Source organism: Oryzias melastigma, unplaced genomic scaffold (genome assembly GCF_002922805.2).
Source record: "Oryzias melastigma strain HK-1 unplaced genomic scaffold, ASM292280v2 sc00251, whole genome shotgun sequence".
Taxonomy (NCBI): Eukaryota; Metazoa; Chordata; class Actinopteri; order Beloniformes; family Adrianichthyidae; genus Oryzias; species Oryzias melastigma.
The window spans coordinates 361,174-382,782 of record NW_023416891.1 but is presented as its reverse complement, the minus strand read 5'-3'; the positions used below and the strand labels follow the sequence as shown (position 1 = coordinate 382,782).

At 40.2% G+C, this 21,609-nt stretch overlaps 2 protein-coding genes across 8 annotated transcripts in view; one reads left to right on the top strand and one right to left on the bottom strand.

Moving 5' to 3' along the window:
* Nucleotides 1–86: 86 nt before the first annotated feature.
* trmt1 (tRNA methyltransferase 1) lies at nucleotides 87–16,950 on the bottom strand. 3 transcript variants are annotated; one of them, XM_024264828.2, is made up of 16 exons: nucleotides 16,619–16,950; nucleotides 12,391–12,736; nucleotides 11,531–11,720; nucleotides 9,849–10,036; nucleotides 8,817–8,932; nucleotides 8,499–8,611; nucleotides 6,295–6,443; nucleotides 5,202–5,285; nucleotides 5,036–5,105; nucleotides 4,816–4,950; nucleotides 4,648–4,733; nucleotides 2,985–3,093; nucleotides 2,764–2,840; nucleotides 2,562–2,681; nucleotides 1,785–1,893; nucleotides 87–441 (listed from the first exon to the last, which is right to left on the bottom strand). In XM_024264828.2, the coding sequence occupies exons 1-16, from the start codon at nucleotides 16,686–16,688 to the stop codon at nucleotides 367–369; spliced, it is 2,037 nt and encodes a 678-aa protein (XP_024120596.1). In that variant the 5' UTR covers nucleotides 16,689–16,950; the 3' UTR covers nucleotides 87–366. The 3 variants fall into 3 exon arrangements, with proteins under 3 accessions (XP_024120596.1, XP_024120599.1, XP_036066722.1); XM_024264831.2 differs by lacking the exon at nucleotides 16,619–16,950 and adding an exon at nucleotides 13,888–14,305; XM_036210829.1 differs by lacking the exon at nucleotides 16,619–16,950 and adding an exon at nucleotides 13,914–14,305.
* The window catches only part of nacc1b (nucleus accumbens associated 1, BEN and BTB (POZ) domain containing b), a 20,591-nt gene continuing 15,586 nt past the window's right edge, over nucleotides 16,605–21,609 (top strand). The window contains exon 1 of one of the 5 annotated variants that reach the window (XM_024264837.2): nucleotides 16,605–16,743. Coding sequence is in view for 2 of the 5 variants with exons in the window: in XM_024264832.2 (XP_024120600.1) it covers nucleotides 17,201–17,343 (143 nt within the window). In the remaining 3 variants the exon portion in view is untranslated. Of the gene's footprint in view, nucleotides 16,744–17,030; nucleotides 18,630–21,609 lie in introns of those variants that run through there. The other 4 variants (XM_024264832.2, XM_024264835.2, XM_024264833.2 and 1 more) reach the window with 4 other exon arrangements.

Here is a 21,609-nt window from a genome sequence, read left to right as displayed (position 1 = left end):
TTCTTTTCCCCTCATTTTGTGATTAAAGTCTAGCAATAAAATAACTTATTTTTACACTGAAAACAATAAAAAACACCCGTACTATGTTTTTAAATTGGAGGAAAAAGTTTTTATGGTTTAGCCTCATTGAGGCTCATAGAGTCACATGACCACAGGTGCACTTCCTGTTTGGGCTCCAGACCTGCTGTTTCCAACACAAAAATAAATTCTTGCTTTCAAAGTGGAGTACAAACTGAAAAAACTAACTGCTCTGCCTTTATAGGAAATTAAATATGTAGAGTAGCAGGTCGTTGAGTCTTGCAGGCGGCGCAGACATTCAAACTGCAATAAACCAAAACGATATATAATTTTAAAAAAAATGAATAGTCATTCAGTTTTCTCTGCACTGGTTTCCATTTCTTCATGGGAGTAGCAGCACTGGTCTCCATGATCACACGTTCCCTGAAGAAAAAAAAGCATGTAAATTAGAAAATTGTTACCTTAAAAATGTACCTTTATGTTGTAATTAACTAAAACGTTAAAACATCTGAAATGTTTCTTTGACTCAGTTTTCTTCAAATGCTTACACAAACTTATAGGTTTGTTGAATGAAAAAGGAAAAAAAGTGAAGTTTACTAATTTTAAAGTAATGAAAATGATGTATTTTTTTTATAGTGGATATACAGGAGCTTAGAGTCTGAAACTGATGATATTTTACAAAAAATTAAGATTTAAGAAATTAAGTTGACTTGTAGAAGTTGGTTTCTGATTTGTAAAAATTCAATGAAGGCAATATTACAGTTTTCTTATAGATTGACATTTTATCAATGAGAACTCAATCCAGAATTATGTCTTTCAGAGAAAAAAATTCATATGTACATATATTTTTTTGTTAGATCTTCACTTCTTGTGCATTTCTCAGAGTAATTTCTGTGTTAAAGTTTCTCCACAGGTGTCTGCTTAGTTTAGCTTTACTGAATAAACATTTTTAAAAGACCTCTTGACGAGTTTACACAATTCTGCAACTTTATTTTATTGAATCTTTATTTTGCATAAAATACTTTCAGCCGGTTTAAACATTTTTGTACAATAGATTTTGTATTTGACCCATTTAAGTGTTACATAGAACATAACTGTCAAATTGGAGGCTGACAACTAGACGCCGACGTTATACTCATCCGACTTTTAAAGTTTGATGGATAAATACTTCAACATAAAATGATACAACCGTCATGAAACATGGTGTTTTCTACATATAATAATGGTTTAAAAATGATGATAAAATGGAAACAACTGTCACAATAAATACCGATTTGAAGTAAGACTCATTTTAAATTCTATTTTTCTTTGAGGTGGAAGGCAAATCTCTGGTTTCTTTATTGGTTCTTTTCTCCCCAAAGACGTTTGTTTTTTATTAACTTTGTTAGCAAAAGGGGCGTTTTATTTAGCTGTCGGAGCAGCCGCTTTAGAAGGTATTTTAAGATGTTTTTAAGAAACGTGACTGAACGACTTAAGTCATAGACGGAGGTGGAGGAAAGAATTTGGCAGCTTTTCAAAATAAAATTTTGTTCAGAATCAGAAACTAAACAAAAAAAATGTAAGTTGTATTTTTTTCTTTACTGGTCCACAGGTTAGGGACCACTCCTGTAAATGATTTATTTATTCATTAATTTGGATCATATTTAACGAGTGGAGGAAAAAAAACTATTTGTTTACCTTACGTTAGCTTTGTAACCCAAAAACATAAACAAAGCATCACAGTAAATAAATGTCATCCAGAATCTGTAGCTTTGATAAATCTGCACCTTTTTGAACTTTTTGCAGGGGAAGTTCTTAAGCTGAGAGGAGTCTGTGATCTTTCTCTTGTTCTGGTATTTCTTCCTTTTATCCTGCAGGTCCGTGCTGATGCCTCCTCTACAGAGGGCAGAAGGAGGAGGCAGACAGTTACAGAGGAGGTGCTGGTACCCCAAAATACCTCATTCTCCCAAAAGTCCCACATTAAAGCTGATCAAATGTTGCCATGACAACTTGAATCATACATTTGTGATGGCTTGTAATAGCCCAAACCATTACACTACCACCGCCGTGTTTAACATTGCTATGCTGGCGTAAAAATGGATGTTTAACTCCAGAGATGACATGTAAAGCCTCTACAGGTCTGGATTCAACCATCAGAATATAAAGTTTGTGATTAATAATTCTTGACTGTGTTGGACTGGCAGCTTGTTGCTAGAATTGGGTGGTTCTACGGTGGCCCTGAAGGGCAAGATCATGACAGTTAAAAAGGAAAACAAATAATAAAACTGTAAAAATGTAGAATATGTTAAAAAAAAAAAAGTTTTGATAAACAAAAGTAGTTACTAGGAATAAAAAATAAAAAGTTTTAAAAAAATAAACAAAATGGGGAACCAGAGAGGTTAGGGTTTTTTCCCCAAAAAATATTAGAAATGATTACAAATAATTCCATTAAAAAATATAAACTTTCATAGAATACAGATTCAGGAACCACATTTTAATTGATTTCAAGTATCTATTTTTTAGAGGTGAATCCACAGTGGGAATGTGCTGTCGGCGTCATTTACCCGGCTTTGGCTCGAGCTTTGGGTCCCCAGAAGGCCTGAGGGTTCTCCTGGAACCGGGTCAAATGGCGTTTACGGGACTGAGGGTTGGCGTCCTCTCTTACCGTGAAACAGGCTTCAAAGCTACACAAAAACAAAAAAGGTTGTTGGAAACCTTCACCGGAACTGGAGGAAACATTTCTGGAGCTTCAACTCTTGGACTCACCTGGGCTCACAGGACAGGATCTTGAATGCGGGGCTGGTGGGAGACAACTTCTCCTTCTTCACGGGGTTTGCCTTCTCCTACAGCGGACAACCAAATCACAACAGCGTGTTTACAACCCTTCCAGCTGTCTCTGGAAAACGGTTTAAAAACTCTTTTCTGCATTTTACTCAAACAACAGCAGGAGTAACCCTCCAGAAATGAAACGGCATTCAATCATTTACCCAGCATCGCATGATGTCCCAGATGGCAGCAGGAGGAGCGTTTGTCTTGATGGCATTTTTACAGGCGTGAGACAGAGACACTCTGTGACCAGCATGAAGCAGAGCGGACCTGCAGACAGGAGAATGTACCAAAGAACGGGTGTATGACTGGAAAAGTCTGTTGGTCCGGATCCAGTCCACTGAATTTGGTCTGGATCCAATCAAGAACCTTGTGTTTGGTCTGTATTCAGACTGCTGTCAACCGGATATCTAAAGCTTAACAAAACTGAAGACGTCTTCAGTCATTGGCAGGATATGGGAAAACAAAACTTGCTGCAGTGATCTTCATGAAATATCACACACACCTCACATGGTTAATTGTACAACCACATCTGAAGTCTTGTTGGGAAGAGGTCAGCATATTTGAATTATTTTGAATAAAAAAAAAAAAAAAAATCACCTTTAGTACCGTCTAGAAATGTAAACGCCTCCTAGAGGTTTTGATCTCTCGCGTCCTAAATCCTCGAGCAACATTGGGAAATTACTTGGGAAAAATGTTGGCTTTAAAGTTGCGTTCCCCTGTTGCTCACTCAATTTTTCTGGACTACAATGAAAATTTTAAACGTGACTTGTTGGCTCAAGCTGAACAAAAATGATAGGGCTTAATATGAACATATTCAATTAGGGTGTGGGGTTAGCCAAAAACCTCCGTTGCCAAGGAAACCCCAAAATTTACTTTTGCAGATTTTTCCTAAAATGACATAGATCTGTTCGTCAACACCAGGCGACCAAAATATGAAATGGTTGCTATGGAGATAAAACAACAGAAAAGCCATGATTTAGAAATAAGTGTGGGGGATTTTCATGAATTTGTGAAGTTCTGACCAGTCTGCAAGGGGGGAGGGGGGAGTGAGGGGCAGCTGCAGGTCAAAAGGGGCAATCAGGGTGGGGGTCGGGTAGCACCTGCAGGTCATTCAACACTGGTTGGAGTTATAATCAGACCCTCCAGGATTTCGCTGCAGATTTTTATGACAGTAGCGGCTTAAAATGGCTGATGTTGCAACAGCTTTAGTGAAAAGTTGCGACAAAAGTTGCAATGTTTTTTATATATATATATATATATTTTTTTAAGCACCTAAACATGTTAATTATGAAATAAACTTCACATTCTCATATTCCAACTTTTTTATTGTGACATAAGCACTAAAAAATACTTCATCATCACATACAATGGTGTTGTGCTATCATTTCACCTGAATAGAACTGCTAAACACAAAATGAACTCAGCGCACCCCCACCTTGTCACGTGCGCACCCACGCCTGTGGTGGTGGAAGACAAAAATGTCGGAGAAGACTCAAGAGAGATGATAATTAAAAAAAGAGCATGTGTTCTGGTAAGAAGTCAGAAAGGAAAAAGTCTAAAGCTACGTCATCATCCAGTTGTCACGTTAGATTATTTAAAGTTACAGGAAAGTTGCGGTGAAAATAAAAAGTTGCAAGGTGCGCAACAAATTGTGGGGTTTGCTTGAATTTGCGTTAATAGTTGTGATCGCAACATCGCAAAATCCTGAAGGGACTGTATAATGACATTGTTATTGTTCTGTCTCACCTCCTTGTGATGATAGATTTGAAATGCATTGGATGAGTTACATGTAGGAATATTATCAGAAGTGGTTGTGTGTACCTGAACTGCAGCAGGGGTGGAGTGTTACAGTGCAGGGTGCTGCTCAGGTTGTCGATAGTGTAGTAAAGAGGCACATCCTCCAACTCCTGCAAGAGCCGAAGCATCAAAGTTGTGTTGATGTGTTTGACAGCACAGAGATCCCCTGCTTAAAGAGTAAAAAGGAGGTACCTCCGTCACCATGCTGAGCACGCCCTCGATACGCTTGGACGTCCCAAATCTGGAAGGGTTCCCCGCCACAGCAGACAACACTTTTTGGACAAACCTGGAGTCGTGGATGGGTTCAGCCCAGATGGGTCCTCCCAGCTGCGGAAAGGTTAAAAAAGTCAACAAGCAGCAAGCACAGTGGTTGTGTGCGCACCCTGAGCCTGGTGGTGTGTCGGTGCGCCACCTGATGTCTGTGTCCACAGTGCTCACACTCGGGGCCCACGGGTGGTCCGGTGGCAGCCGAATACTTCACACTGAAACGGAGAAAGCTCTGAACCGCGGCTCTCACACAAGACCCACGCAGCAACTCACATCCGACGTCCCAAAGGTTTGAATCCCAAAAATCTTACTTTTTTCCGTTGATTGTTTTCCGGCCCATTCTCTGCAAATGGAAAGACCCGCAGCCAACGCAGTTGTACAGCAGAGCCTGTTTGCTGAAACACAAAACATAAAGTCAGCATTCAGCCGCGTACATCCTCCTCTGTGTGCAGCAAAATACAGTAAATATATGCTGTAAGTACTTTCTTTGTCACCAGCTAAGGTTACTTTTACTATAAAGCTACTGCAGGGATCCTCATTCATCTGTCACAGAGAGCATCATCGCTCAAAAAAGAAAGATCTTGATTCTTTCTGTATGATTTGACACAAATCCTGAAATCAGACTGTCTGATGCTCATATTGGACACTGGGAGTCCGGCACTGATAGTATTGAGATATAAAAACAAGTCTCTACATTATTGTCCCAAATTTTAAATCTCAACTACAAATACTAAACACTGCAGTTCTTTAAAAGACCACTAGATGGCGATGTTATAGGGGAACATTTCATGTTAAAAAGTCCAAGTACAGCTTTGAAGAGCCTCATCTCTGAGACTGTTCTGTTGTTGGTTCTGCTGCATGTTTATCCAGAGAAACAAACATATTTAATTCTTGTTTCCATTCTATAATAATGGACTTATTTTTCTACAAAAATTTGAACTTAGGAAGTTTAAATAAAAAAGTGTGTAATTAGGAGCTTTAAAGCTTTTTAAACATCTAATCCGAATTTGTGGATTTCACCGATCGCATGATATTTATGGAACGTAACTGCTGCAATAAATGAGGAAACACCAATTTTTGTTGGATTTATAATCTAGTTTTTCATTCTTTTTAAATAATTCTGATTTGATCACACACATAAAAACACAGGATAGCCACACTTAAAATAAAAAGAACTAGCTTTTTTCTTGTAAATATTTATCCATAAAATATATTTTTGCATTTTCTTGACTCTTGTATCCAGCAAGCTGACAACATGTCCTGCTAATGTCATTTTTGACACAAAAACTCTGAACTTAACTGTAACTCTAGAGCCCCTGATCACCATCACTTCTATAAAACTGCTGAGTCATGAAGTGTGGGTTGTGTGTGTGTGTGTGTGTGTGTGTGTGTGCACATGAACACCTGGCTGAGTTTTTAACGGTCGCCTGTCCGGTGAAGACACGCACAAAGACCCGGATGTAAAAGTACACGCTGACGGACAGCAGAGGCTGGATGTAGCGCTGGTACACAGCCGCTCTCTGATCCAGACTGTGCAGGATTATACGCAGGGCCTGTAGGGTAAGGGAAAAAAACAGACAAATGAGCAAAAAAAAAAAAAAGCACAATTAAAACAAACTCTTCGTCTTTTTAAAAATTTGGCTCACACTTTATTCTAGTATAATCAATATTTTGCTGTTGGGACACAAAATGATCACAGATCCAAATCTTAAGAAGAAGCAGATTCACTTTGTGGTTTAGAATTTGATTGAGTTTTTCGTAACATTTTAGATGAGGTACTGTAAGCAGTTTATTAATGTGGTCTGAATCTTACCAAGTATGTTAAACCTTTTTTCATCTGTTTGTGTTAATAAATGTCTTACTAACATCCTATAAACACATTAATAATCTTTGTTAATGTGTTAATAAAGCTTGTTAAGGAATTTTATTATAAAGTATTTTTTTTAATCAGCAGGAGGTTTTAGGCTTTGTTTAGATTAGGGGTGTAAGGCAGAATCAATTCATCGAATTATATCACGATATTTCATGAGGTGATTCTTGTGTTGATTTAAAATGTCGATAAGATGATATTCTTCCCATCATGCTGCTTCAGTTTTTCTGGAAAGAATTTTCTGAAGCTCCTGTTAGAGCAGCGCTCAGGCTCCTGAACCGTTTAAAGCTATATTTAGCGTGTTGGAAATAAACAGAAATGTAATTCCTCAATCATACTTAGAACCTTATTGGTTAATTCTATGTTTTTTTTGTTTTTTTTAACTTGCATGTGAGATACAGTTGCAGTGCTTAAGGTTATGATCATTAATTAAAATTATTAAATTATTCTTACCATTTTTTTATTAGTTTTTTTTCTAAGTCATGCGCTTTAAAAAGTTGAAATAAAAAAATGGTTTTTGTACAATTGTGATATATATCGTGATACGTATTGTATCGTCGGACTCTTGCCATCACTCACCCCTAGTTTAGACAAACCAAATTGAACTGTTCTAGAGGAACAATCACATCCAGGGATTAGAGCATTAAAGCATGATGGATAGTGGTGCAATAGATCCGTACGGATCACCAGCCCCGGCTCAGAACACACGTGTGATGAGGATTGAGTGTTTTATCCTAAAAGGCAATGGTCGCTTGATATTAAATAAATAAATAAAACTCGAGTGTGTGTCTTTGTGAACAGGACAGTTTGCCTACAGTGTTAGTAACCAACCATGGCAACCAGTGGACCAGGACAGCAACGCAATTTGCGCCTCAAATTTGCGTTTCATCCGAAAATCCCTTCATTGACCCGATGCTCTCGCTGTGTGTGTGGAACGGATGCTTTCAGCGGTACTTCTGACTCTCTGTGACCCAGTTTGACGACTGGTTGTCCTGGCACTGTCACAGGTCTTGGTTGGTTGTCTTGCCATTTTTTTTTTTAATATATGGGCATAAAGAGTAGAGATGAGCGATATTTCGGTGCCAGTATCGTTATCGACGATATTTACATAATTTGAGTTCATCAGTATCGGACAGATACTAAAAAAGTCCACAGATATTATTCTGACTGTTCTCATGTATATTTTATATTTAACAGGGATACATGTCGTTCCTAATAGATCTCTGGACATCTTTGATAATCTGGAGATTATCAAAGGTTTAAAGTGAAACTTGTATCTATGAGATCTCTTGCTGTATGTTAAGTATAATGTGATTCCATAGTAAAGGAAAAGTTCTGCATTTCTTATATAGAAACAAACAGCAAATCTAAACTTGGTGTTATTGTAGACACTTAAATATCGGTATCGGCATGTATCAGCCACAGTTGCAGAGGAAATATCGGTTATCGGTGTGGTAGGAAAAAAATCATATCGACCTATTTCTGATCAAGAGTATTTTTCATATATAGGAATCTCTTTTGACATTTATGGAAGTATTTTTAAGATGTTCTTTTAAATATATGTTTTGAAGCATTTCAAAAATAAATTGTAAGCTTTTGCAGTATTTTTGTTTTTTGTTCTGCTTTTTTTCCCTTTTTACTGATCTGAAAACAATCCGAATTGTGATTTTGTGATCCACTGCCTGCTAATAATGAGAGAAAAACATGTTTGTGCGTGAGAGAACACGTGACACCTCACCATCTCATGACAGTATTTGGCTTTGATGGACACAGAGCCGTATTTGCTGTAGCAGGTCTCTCCACTGTTTCCTGCCATCACAGCCATGTCTGTACATGTTATACACAGCAGACCTGAGGGGCAGAACGACAGCATACGCCTTCAGAGGAACAGGAAACTTCAAAAATATGCCATATTAGCCAAGAATATTAGCTAATATTAGCTAGAAACAAATAATTGAAGTCAGCCCTGGAGCTTACTTAGTTAAAAGTAGATCTCTGACAAACACAAACATCTATAGGTTGTTGCAGCTCCGGAGCGTCACTCTGAGAGACCCACCTCCTTCACTCACAGCCTGCACGGCGGCATCCAGAAACCCGGCGGGGCTGCCGTAGGGATCCAGGTCGATCACATCGTACCGGTCCTTCTTCTTACGCATCTCGTACATCAGCATGCTAGAGGGTGAAGAGTTCACACTCTTTAGAAGCTGGGTTTTTATAAATATTATACTTTTTACAGTGAATAGATGAGCAATTAAAGACCCACCCCAAGGAAAATGATGTTTTTAATGTTCTCTTGTGGGATTTTTCTGATAATGGAGGACATGGATGAAGAAAATTGAGCTCAATATTGGATTTATGTGTTTTCTTTATTCAAACTGTTGTGAATTAGGAGCAGACAAAAAAAATCAGTATGAAAAGGAGCATATTTGTGGCGTCGAAAATACGCCGAGCGGGCCTGCTCTTAGCAACAAGGAAGGGAAGAGGGGGCGGGGTTCTTTTCGCCCACAACTCAGAATTTCAAATGAACAATTGTTGCTTTGTAGAAAATATGTTCTAGAAAAAGATATTTTTTTTTATTTTGGCTAAAAACTGCACTACCATTTTTAAAATACCTCTGGGAATGCTTCCAAAATAGATCAAAAGATGATTGGAGAAGAACTTTAAAGGGTAACCAAACCCTGAATCCACTTTTTTGTCTGTTGACCTCTATAAATGGGGCTTTAAATGTGCTGTTTGTTGGTCATTGCCACATTTTTGATAAATTAAAATAAAAATTGTTTAATTCTTGAGAATATAGTCAAAAACCATCTGTGTGCTGCCCCCTACAGGTTGGATCGAGGTACTACAGTTGAATCTTGTGATTGGTCAAACCATGTAAGTTCATAAGTGCCACGACATGATCTGCAGCCCCAGTAATGATAACAGTCCTGCCCCCCAGCCCCGCCCCTCTGACTGGATTTTCGAATTTCGTCTGGGGGGTGTAGTCAGCCTCCAACTTCCCTGTTTGGTTACCCTTTACAGAAGGAAGGGTTGATAGTAGCACAAAGAGAGGAGTGGTTAGGAGGGAGGAGTGGGAAGACGGCGTCACCTGGCGTCCCTGCAGCTGGCCTGCAGCAGGTGACCCACGCCGTTGTACTGGGCATTCCGAGCGATGAGGTCCGCCGCCTTGGAGGAGAAGTCGTTTGCAGTGACGCTGTGCAGGCCGGGAACCTCCAGAGCGAACCGCACCGACCGCAAACCAGACGCCGCCAGGCCCTCCAAGACACGAAGACCTTGCTATAAAAAACAACGACAAAACAACAAAACAAGAAGATCTGAAATATATGGAGAAATTTATGGAGAAAAAGTCCAACAAAAATTGAAAAAAAAGAACAGCTTTTTTTTGTCTTTTGCTCTCCTTTAACTGAAAAAAAAATAATCTCATGTTGTGTTTTGATCGCTCATGTGACCAACCAGGAAGTGCTGGCGGGTGATACAAAAGGAGAAAAGCTACACAGTTGTAAAACTCACTGGAAAATCATTTTGATGTTTAACATGTAAGTTGATATTAAAGTCTTACTCTGACCATCATTTGATCTATTTCCAAAGCATTCCCACTGGTATTTTAATTATAAGAAAGTGTCTATTCGTACACAACTTTTGAAAAACGTGCGCTCAGTGCTGAACTTCTTTCTTGGTTGCTCGGACCCAAAGGAAGGGGTTAGGTTAATGGTTACGGTAAAGTAAGGGTTAAATAACTTTAAGTTTAATTTTAAATACGTGCGACCAACAACAAAATCCAGCCGTGGAAACATTTAAAATACGTGAGGCAACGCAGCAATGTGCATCTTGGCTGCACGTATGAGGTGTGGTCAACATGAGTTTGCATCACTTTCTGTGCTGATCACATGCAAATAACATCAGCCTAATTTAAAATATGCAGGTTTTAGACAAAATACAAACATGAAGATAGTTTCTGCAGAGCAGCAAGTAATCGTAAGAAATTCACTTCTGAATTTTTATATATAACCTCCATAAGGTACCAACACCAAAAACACAATTCTCATCTGAGTTGGTCTTCAAAGAAACTAAGTCCATCCCTCTTCTTGTGCACTAATTTAGTGATATATAGTAATATTTATTTGGGAGGAAAGAGATGAAAAACTCAAACCGCTCCATTAAAATCAGCTGAAGTAAATCCGATCAGCCTTGGACCTCCAGAGCGTTCATATCCAAACAAATCTCCTTTTCTAGCAAACTCTTGAGTCGTGATTGTGTGCTAAAGGTGAAAAGCACAGAACATCCTGTTCCCCCTGCTCCAGTTCTATGTACGTCTGAGAAGAACAGCAGAAACCAGAGAGGAATGTAATGAAGTGATGTCAGAATTGCAGCAGAAACAAAGAGCGGAGATTATTTTTACATAAATTCTGAAGAACGTATCCAGTCTTCAAAGGTCACCAGTACCTGGAGCTAAAGTCTAAAATGAGATTCAAGGTTTGTAGCATTTCATCTATTGGAATCTATGATTTCAGGCTAAACATGATGAGAGTTCAAGTTCAGCAACCTTAGACACTGAATTGCAGTTTGAGACAATCTTCCACAAAAAATGTTGCTTTAATCTCATGACCCGTATGGGTACTGCAGGTTTTGTCATTTTTTGCGGGCCACCTGCCCATTTTCACCCGCAGACAGCCTGTATCCATCCATAAGGGCAGGTATGACTAAAGTTTTCTAACATCCGTCTCTGTCAAACGTGTTGCAGAGCATCAGAGAACAGCGCGCCTCGCATACCTCGCACTTCTCCCCCGCCGTTACAGAACACAGAGGCTCCTCCGCACCGTTGTTCTGCTCAGCCTGGACGTCAGCCTCGCTCTTGTCGTCTGACAGGGAAACGACCACCCGCTCCGTCTCTCCGGGTACCACCACCTTCACTCCGCGCTGAGTCAGCAAATCTCTCGCAAACTCTGTGATCACAGCACATCTGGAAAAGCGAGATTTGGGCTGCTGTAATGTGTGTTTGTTGATTGATATGAGAACGGCTAATAAGACATCTTGTTGTGGCCTTTTTCTCAAAATGGAAGAAATTTATGAAAAAAATTAAGCTCAAAAATGCATTTCTGAGTATTTCTTTACTCGAGTTGATGTGAATCAGGAGCAGACGGAAAACCTCCAGTTTGAAAAAGGGCTACAAACTACAATCAGCATTCCACGAGCTCCCCGCTTCGCTCCATTCTGATGGATCCACTTGTAGACGACTAGAAGTATATGCATCTGTTCATCTACCTGCACCAGTTTTTTTTATAATTCCTCCAAAAATCTCAATTTTATCAATTGTATTTAAACTGTAAACTGAACTGTGGAAGAAGCTTTATGAATTAAAAATAAATCACTACAAAGCTTTTTTGTAAATTAAATCAAATGATTGTTGTTTATAAGATTACTTGGGGGGAAAAAATGGTTATTTTAAAATCGTGAGTTGATACCGAAGCAAAAACAATGAAGGACGAATGCCATTTTTCCACATTCAAGCAGGAAATCCCTCATTAATGCAGACCTGAATGCAGATTCTTGTTTCAAACTTAAATTCTCGAATCTGCTCACTTTCAGACGTCTTCTTTGTTTTTTAGATTGTTGTCTTCTCATTGACTCACGTTAAATCCCGGTTAAACTCCTGGACTGGGTTGTAAAACACCTCATTGGCACTGGGAAACAAGATGGCCGCCTTCCCTTCCCTGACCACCGTCTCTCCAGGTAACAGCTCCACCGCGGCGGTCTTCTCCTGAACTGCGGCGTCTGAACTCGTGTCTGCAGCTGAGAATGCAGCAGGCGTGGGGGGAGGGTTGGCAGTGGTAACCTCGGCTTCCATGGATCTGAGCCTCCTGCTGGCGCCGGCGTTGCCACCCAAACTCCAAAGATCTGACCTTACGGATCGAGTGTAGGGAGAAAACAGGCGGCAAGAGAAGAGCAGGAATGGCCGCCCCAGCATGCAGAAACAGGCTGCAAAACATACGTGCAGAAACTGAGTTTATTCTTCTGAGTACAGAAATACAATACAGTTTTTTATGTTCACCACAAACGTTAAAAAGTACAGTTTGTATTTTTATCAAAAGCCAATTACAGATTCCAAAAGCTAATTATTATTTACAGAAATTATATATATCATAAAATTCAGAATGTAAAGCAAAACTGATGAATCTGTAATAAGAAATCTGTTTATTTGCATTAAAAAATCTCTCTTATAAGTCTGTAGAGCCTTTTTAATTGGTTGAACCCTTAAGTTAAATAATATTTGTATTGACTTGGTGCTTAAGGAGCCACTCCAATCATTTTAAGTGATTTTAAAAGTGTTTCCAATGGTCGGCAAAAATGTATCTCGAGTGTAGGCAGGACTGATCAACCCCGTCCCCTCTTCCCGTCACTGAGAGCTCTGAGCAGTGATCTTACGGAATGTCCAGCGTATTTCATATATATCACAAATAAACTCTTTTTTAAACTGTTCCTGGTTCACAATGATTTGAATAAAGAAACACTTCAAAACGCAATTTTAAGATTCATTTTCCTTAACCAAGTCTTCCATCATCAGAAAATGCTTCAAGAACACGTTAAAAACACCAAAAACATGGTTTCAGAGGGAGTCTTTCGTTTAATGGGCTCATCCTAATTTAGCCCAATTAATGAACTGACATTAGGGTTAAATCAGTTAGTGTTCTTATGCACAATGGGTATAAGGAAAAGTTATAAGATGTTAAAACAAAAAATGATTTTTTACACTTTAAACTATACACGTGATGCTCTTATATCTGTGATCTAATCTACAGGATTTTACAGCAAATGACCATACGGAAGAGATTATTTATACTTATTAGGGTATTATTTCATTACTAAAGGAAAATGCCTTAACCAAATGTTTCATTAACTTTGCCGATAATTACTTAAATATGTATTTTTTAAAACAAAAGTTGAACAAAAAAAAAAAAAACATTTCGAAGTCCTACACATTCATAAACATGACCTAAAGCTCCAGACCTGTCTGCTGCATGCAACATTTAGCCTCAACCTAGCTTGCTGTTAGCATGACCAAAACAAGCGTCGGTTAGCATTTTTACCAAATACTTTCCCGCCCCAACAACACTGTTTTTCTACTTAACTCAGCCTGTACGGTCCCTTTAGTCACCTTTTTTCTGCTGAAAAGCACTCGATTTTCCGGTTAACTGGCGTTAGCACATGGGAACTGATGCGTTAGCGACCAATCTACGGAGGCCTGCAGGGTCAAAAAAGATCCAGAACTTGTCGAAACTCCACCCCTCTGTCAGAGTGGCGTGACGTCAGAAATGGTGTACAAGCGGGTCAGGCAGTCAGTGACATTTCGGCCTACTTTTACCGCAGTGTGGAGCACGAATACAGGGATTAAAAAAAAAAAAAAAAGAAAAACTAATATCTGTGTCGCTAATGCTAAGAGTGCGAGACACTTCCTCAGAGATTAACCACAAACTCTTGGATTTATTGATCTCCAAGGTCAATTCAGGTCAGAGCAGCAGTTCAGTTTAGTGCACGAGCTTTATATCAGGTATATTATAAGATAGAAATGCAATGAAACAGGTAAACAGCTTATTTGCATTGAGGCTTTTTTATTTTAAAAAAACTGTGAAGTTTATCCTTGTGTTACTTTAATTTGAGGAATTTGGGCATAAGCCAGCAAACAACAGGAGAACAGTATCATATTTAACTTTATTTGGACCAAAACTTGAAGACCTGCTTTAATCACATTTTATAGTATTTTTAAAATGTTTCCAATTGTCTTTTATTAGTGGTTAGGCTGTATTTAGCCAAAATCTAAAACAGGAGTTCATTATTTACCTCTGAGTTGTGGGCTGGACTCTTATAATGGAGTAACCCCGGCCCTCTTCCCATCACCCATCTGTCTCCTGGTAGCTTATAGCCCCTCAGAACCCCAGCCTAACTTTAGCGGTGCAGCAAAAATTGATGATCAACAATGAAGCTATTCAAGAGGGAAATGGATTTCAGAATGGAGCAGAGCAAGGAGCTTGTGGCCCGCCCAATTTACTTTACGTCACAAATACAGTCTTTTTCAAACTGAATATTTCATATTTGCTCCTGATTCACAAAAATGTGAATTAAGAAACACTCCAAAAATGCAACTTTAAGCTGAATTTTCTTGATACAACCTCCATAGCCAGGAAAATGCTACAAGAACATATCAAAAACACCAAAATTGGGTCTTTAAACCTGCTCTCACTTGAACTAAGATTTCTGTTAGTCCTCCTAATCTTTGGCCAAGAAAATGGTAAAAATGTCATTGATCTAAAATTTAGAATCATCTCCTTTTCATACTCAAATAACCGAACTGCAATGGAATAAAGACAGCTTTTCCGTGTCTTTTTACTTAATGGGAAGTAGCCATTATAGTTATTATTGCCCATAGAAATAAACAAATAAATCAAAGAAAATGTATAGAAATAATGAAAATGTTTCTGCAGAGAGCCTATTTTCACGTGTTTTTGATCATTATGCAAAGTAATTTTTTCTAATTTCTTCACATTGAATTTTATTTTATTGCCCTCCCACGACTCTCTTTCACGCAATAATCAATAACGTAAGCAGACAAGAAAATAATTGAACTGTTTTAGACTAACTTTACATTTAATTGATTCAATGTGTCATGTTCTGTATTGTACAAATGTCTATTTATGATTACAAGTAATTATACTGCCATCATTTACATGTGTTTGTATGTGTATTTGTTTTACTTTTTTATTTTCCGACCATCTTAAGTTTGATATGCATAGGTGTATATTTGTCTATGTTGTTTGTCTTCTTTAGTTTTTGTTTTTTTATTTCTTAAAATACATCAATTCAAAATCCAATACCCTTTTCCAATCATTGATGCAAAATAAATACTTACTCCAATGAAAATTGTGTTTTTTTAACATGTCCTTGTGGCATTTTTCTGATGATGGAAGACATAATTAAAGAAAATTAGGATTACATTTGCATTTCTGAGTGTTTCTTAATTAAAATTGTGGTGAATCAAGGGCAGACCAAAAACCGCAGTTTGAAAAAGATTGTATTTTTTACATAGAAAATATTCTGGGCAGGCCACAAACTCCCTGCTCCACTCCATTCTATAGATCTATGTACGTCTTTGTTTATTTTCGAGCTTGATATAGTTTGAATAGTGATCACCTTTTTATTTTTTGCACCACTAATGTTAGGTTAGAGGTGTGAGGGGTAGTGAGTTAGTTAGAGAGTATAGATAAAAGGATGATGGGAAGTGGGGGCAGGCTACTGCAACTTTTTCCTTTTCTGGGGGGGCTAAAAATGACAAAATAATAAAAAGGAAATGCTTTTAACAAGAGTTCTGATGATCACAGTGGGACTTTAAGAAGTGGAAAACAAGAGATGACATGAAATTCACACAATTATAGTAAACAAAAATGCACATTTGTAAAGAAAAAGTAAAAAAGCACTGCAAGAATTTTGTTATGACACTTTGCATTTATTTAATGGAGAAAAATAAACTATACTCCAAAACATTAGGGATCCTTCCTTATTTTAATTCATTGCAGAATAAAAACAATTGATTTCATTCCCGGCTGGTTTGAAAGAAGGAAGTAATTTAGGTGAGCGCCCCGGTTCCATCCATTGCTGTTTGCTGGCAGCCTGCACATCTGGATGGGGGCGCTGTGACAATGACGGCCCAGAGAGCGTGGCGCTATACATCTGACACAGGAGAATTATAGAGTTAATAGTATTTAGCATGACAGGGAGAGGGAGCGGGGAGCGCAGTGCCGTGCCTGAATGCAGTCTCATCCTGTTTAGTATTCTCTGCACAGCGCCTGCAGGCCCCGGAGGGCTCACCTGCCCGGAGTCTAGACACACGCGCGCGCGGAGACGAGCCGGGATCTCGAGCCGACAGCTCCTGGCGCATCGGTCAGCGCCGCGTTGGACAGGAGGGTTCGGGTTCCGCCGCCGAAGACACCTCGGTGAGTGAGGGGGTGGACTGGTGGGTGGGGCTCAGGCGGCCGGGTCGGCTCAGGACGCAGCCTCCTACCTGCTTCCTGCGCGGTATCCATCCCATCCACGCCATCCTCCTTATGTTCTATTGAACAACTGCACTTTTTATGCGCCTCAGAAGTGAAAGTTGGCAAATTTACCTTTTTTATTTCTTATTTTTTCAGTCTTAAACGAAACTAAATCTAATTCCTTCATAAATAGTTAAAAAATATAATAAGCATAATCAAAAAAATATTATTGTTTATTTTTACTTGTTAGTCAAATCAGTCTGTCTATAAAATAAAAAGAATTTTAAAAAAGAAGATCCCCCTCTCTGTCCCCCCCCTCCTCGATCGCTCTGCGCTCTCATCCTCGCCTGGGTACAGGATTGCGTGCCCGCTCGCGCATGCACACACACGCGCGCGCGGTGGGAGTGTGTTGGTTTGTATGAAATGTGCGCGTGCTCCTGGCTCGCGGCACTCACAGTGGATGACTGTCTGTGGCGAGGCGGAGGGAGACACTAGTCCGCTTCTGCGCGCCGCTCCTCCATTGAAAGTGTTTTATTTTTCTGCGCGGAACACCACCGAGGGGTGAGTTCAATGCGGCGAGCCACCGACGGTTCTGGTCCGGTCGGGCCTTGATGTCCCGCTACTGTCTGAGTGTTTCGGTAGGTGTGTGTGTTGGGGGGGTCTTCGTGTGTTCGGGCCGGTGACTAGAATGCGGTCTCTTTTCTCCCCCTCCATTTGTTTCGTGTGTTAAACTTCTGTTGGGTTCTATGGGGGATGGGCACATGGTGACAGACTAAACTTTAACCACTTCACACCGGCTTCATACCTCCTAGTGCCCACCCACCCCCTCTCCGGTCCCCCCCGGTGACTTCACGAGTTCTCGGCTCATCTCCCTCCCCACCGGCGTGCCTCAACTTGCGCCAAAAAACTCACTGGCGCGTGGAAGTTAAAACGTCCTCCGCATCTGCAAAAAAGAGGCCCGCGCGGGCAGTGGGCGATTCGGCTCGCCGCGCGCCGTTCTGTCGGTAAACGGGTTAAGTTTTTTTTTTTTTTTGTGCAGCCGGCCCCCTTTTTTAGTTTCGTCTCCCCTCCTCTCCTCTCCTCTCTGCTCTCCTCTCGCCATGCCGGATCCATCCCTCCGTCTCGCCCACAGTTGCATCGTTTTTGTGTCCCGGAATGACCTGTTGATGTCGGGTAAAGATGAAGCGTCGGGATTATCCTCCGCTGTAGAGCCCGCTCCATCTCCCCGGTAAACGACAAATATTGCCGTAAACGGTCAAACATGCGTCGATATCAAATTGAAGCTTAAAAAAATAATAATATCAGAACTGTGTAATGTCTGGCTGACCTGTACCGAGTCACCTGCAGCGGCGGAAGGAATTCGGTCGAAACCGGTCATTTGTATGTCCTCCATCGGGGTTTGAGGACAGCAGACGTCCATAAATCAATATTTTATTTTATTTTATATTTTTAAAGAAAAAGGCTTCTTTAACTTGTCGCCTCCTCCGCGGCCAGCCACAGACAACCCTCCCCGGGCATGGAGACTGGCACTCCGCGGGGTTACCCAGCGCTCCCCGCGGGGCCGTCCTGCTCTTCGCCCGGGTGTCTCCCCGCAGCTCGAACCGCTGACAACGATCATCGTGTCGCGCGCGGGGTTAATAGATGCATTATTGATGCGTATAAACGACTCTTAGGTTGTTGTTTTTTTAAGTTTCTGCTCCAGTGGAGCGCAGAGGAGGCTACGCTGAAGCCACGTTGTTGTGCCTGCATCCACTCGTGGGGACGAACGCCGCATCTTCGAGGCTAAACTCTCGCATTAGAGGTCGGAGTGTTCACCGTGGCATTTCTACCGTCTTTAAGCCTTCTAGGTTTGGGTTTTTTTTTACGTTTTTCTAACCTACATTAGCTTTAGCTTTAGCCTGCAGCTAGCTAACAGGTCACATTTAACCTTCTTAGACCAGGAAATATGAGCATAAATATGGATTCATTGATGTATACAGCTTTTCTTTCTGCCACTGTCCATTGCAGTAAGTGTGGTTAAAATAGAGCAAGCTAAAACTGATAAAAGTTGGTTGAATCCCCCCCTTACATGCCTACACAGAGTTTAGCATCATGTCAGGGCATGTAATGGGGCACATTTTGACTGCAGGTCAGGGGTCAAGTGGTGTGAATGACTGCCCTTTATGCATCTTGAAAGTTGTTTTGACCCCTGACCTGCGGCGGCGAGGAAAAAGAGGTGTTGGGTAGGATGTCGACAAAACCACATGTCAGTTCTCCCACACACACAGTGTGTTATAAAGCATAATCAATCATGGAGAGCACATGCTCACAAGGAAGTTATATTTATGATGCAGGAAACACACCCTAGTAGATAAATAGTCCTCACAAGTGGTTTGTTTTTATGAGTTATAGCTAATGCATATGTCACATTTGCCCTTATGGAGGGATATGGGGGCTGCACGGTGACGCAGTGGTTAGCGCTCTTGCCGCACAGTGAGAAGGCCCTGGTTCAAATCCCAGCTGGGACCTTTCTGTGTGGAGTTTGCATGTTCTCCCCGTGCATGCGTGGGTTTTCACCGGGGACTCCAGCTTCCTCCCACTGTCCAAAAACATGCTTCATAGGTTCATTGGTGACTCTAAATTGCCCCTAGGTGTGACTGTGTGAGTGAATGTGTGTGTGATTGAGGCCTTGCGACAGACTGGCGACCTGTCCAGGGTGTACCCCGCCTTCGCCCATCGGTAGCTGGGTTAGGCTCCGGCACCCCCGCGACCCCGAAAGGGACAAAGCGGTCAAGAAGATGGATGGATGGATGGATGGAGGGATATGGGTTGTTTGTGGGCAAAAAAATGGGTAAATTTGTAAGGGGCACACAGGTAGATTCCACGATATAGTCCTAGGTAAATTGATGATGGTATTGGGGTCGCCTTGAACCCACAAGACAGCATGCTAAACTTTTCTTTTTCAATGATTTTTGATTTTCACTGATGTCCATGGCAGACATAAAATCCTGCACACTTTTGTCATAAGAGGTATTACACTTAAACATAAGGATGGGGGTCGTAGGGATATAAAAGTCGTAGATTGATCAATGATCGCGTAAATGTTAATGTTTTTTTCTACGGGGGCGATGTGAGTGATAGGTCATAGTGAACACAACACGTGCTTAAGTAAGGGTGAAGTAGGTGAGACGCTGGCACGTCCTATGGATATTTTCAATCTCCCCGAACTCTGCACACTACCTGTTAGGGATGTTCAAGTGAAAGGTGCACACTAGTGCTGGGCGATATGGAAAAAATTGTATATCACGATATAAATTATTTAATTTCACAATAACGATAAATGTCACGATATACCAGAATAAAGTATATTTTTGACAAAAATGTCATTACTTACTTTTCTCTCACTTTATTTTTTCTAGTAAAATTTAACTGACTTGTCACAAATGAGAAAACATTTTCTTAAAGTGCACAACAGTTTCAAGTTTCTTAGTAGGAAATTAAATTAGAATAGAAACAGTAGAAACAAAAGAAGAGAAATGGCATGATAGGCACTTTTTTATGGCCCACAGGATATGTATCATCATATCGCCCAGCACTAGTACACTCTACTTGCAAGCACATCGTGGCTATTAGACATTAGGAAATTTGACAATAGTAGGTAGTTTATGTGGGCATCTTATGGGCGCTTAAGCATCTCGTGCGCACCTCGTGCGTACAGAATTTTTGTTAGATCAGTAAGGAGCCAGCTCTTGTACCTTACTATCAACTGGAATAAAGGGCAACAGCATCACCCAAATACTTACATTTCCTTGCAAATACTTAACGATACACTTACTGCATGATGCGCTTCCTGTCTACAACCCTACACAGGCCAAGTCAACCCAAAAACCTGTAGCACCCGTACAGGACAACCCCTGTGCGGATGCATTTGACAAGGTGATCTACGACTATGATGTGGAGGCAATCTTTCTGTTTTGTCATTTGCATACTGACGAGGTGTTTTTATTGTAACGTGCATGCTATATCTTAACAGCTGCTTGTTTACTATTTCTGTGATTGCACATGTTTACACCTGGAAGCTTCACTGGGACCTTCTGTCTGTGTGAGTGCACACTCACAGCCATAGAAAGTGCAGATGTCGAGTAACCGCTACATCATGCATTTCAAGAATTTTTGCTCGTGGGTCTAGAGGTCAAAAACAGAACTTTTTAATCTCAATCTGTCTGTTTTTGTTTTTGTGCTTCTGAAACCTACTTCAATAGGACAATAATCCCTGTTATCTGGAGTAATGCATTCTCTTATAGCAGGCCACGATAACATTTTTAGCTTCATTTAAGATACAATATGGTGCACACCTGACTCCTTAACTTTGGGGAATGTTTTCAATAAATATTTGAGGTAATAACATTTTTGTTACTCGTTCACGGCTACGTTCCAAACTTGAATTAAGTAAATTGCTGTTTTCCAGAGTTACCCTCATAAAACGTAAAGGACATTTATTTTTCAGCTGGGTAATGTTTGCCCAGCATGCATTGCAGACACACCTGGAAGTTTCTCACCACTGTGTTTTACTGTCTATCAAGGAGCACCTCTTTGGAAAGATGTTATTAGATGTTGTTAAATTTCTTACTTTATTGAGGACAATAATTTAATGTGTTTGTAGAAAATGTGTATTTCCATGTCTTGTTTGCCTTAAAACAACATTAGAATTGTGTTTTCTATTAAGTTTTTTTCTGTTCTTGCATTGTTTTTAAAAGTCATGGTAGGGCTGGGCGATATGACGATAAAAAACCGTGTACGATATCCAAAGCTGACGATAGGTCATTTTTAAGATATCGTTATATCGCG

Bases quoted from the DNA above. Each gene is read 5' to 3' on its own strand.
- trmt1 (XM_024264828.2), bottom strand. From the start codon at position 16,688: ATGCGCCAGGAGCTGTCGGCTCGAGATCCCGGCTCGTCTCCGCGCGCG. The intron at 12,737-16,618 runs GTGAGCCCTCCG...TATGTTTTGCAG, and splicing joins TGTGTCTAGACTCCGGGCAG to CCTGTTTCTGCATGCTGGGG. The intron at 442-1,784 runs GTGCAGATTTAT...TTTTTTCTTCAG, and splicing joins CCTGCAAAAAGTTCAAAAAG to GGAACGTGTGATCATGGAGA.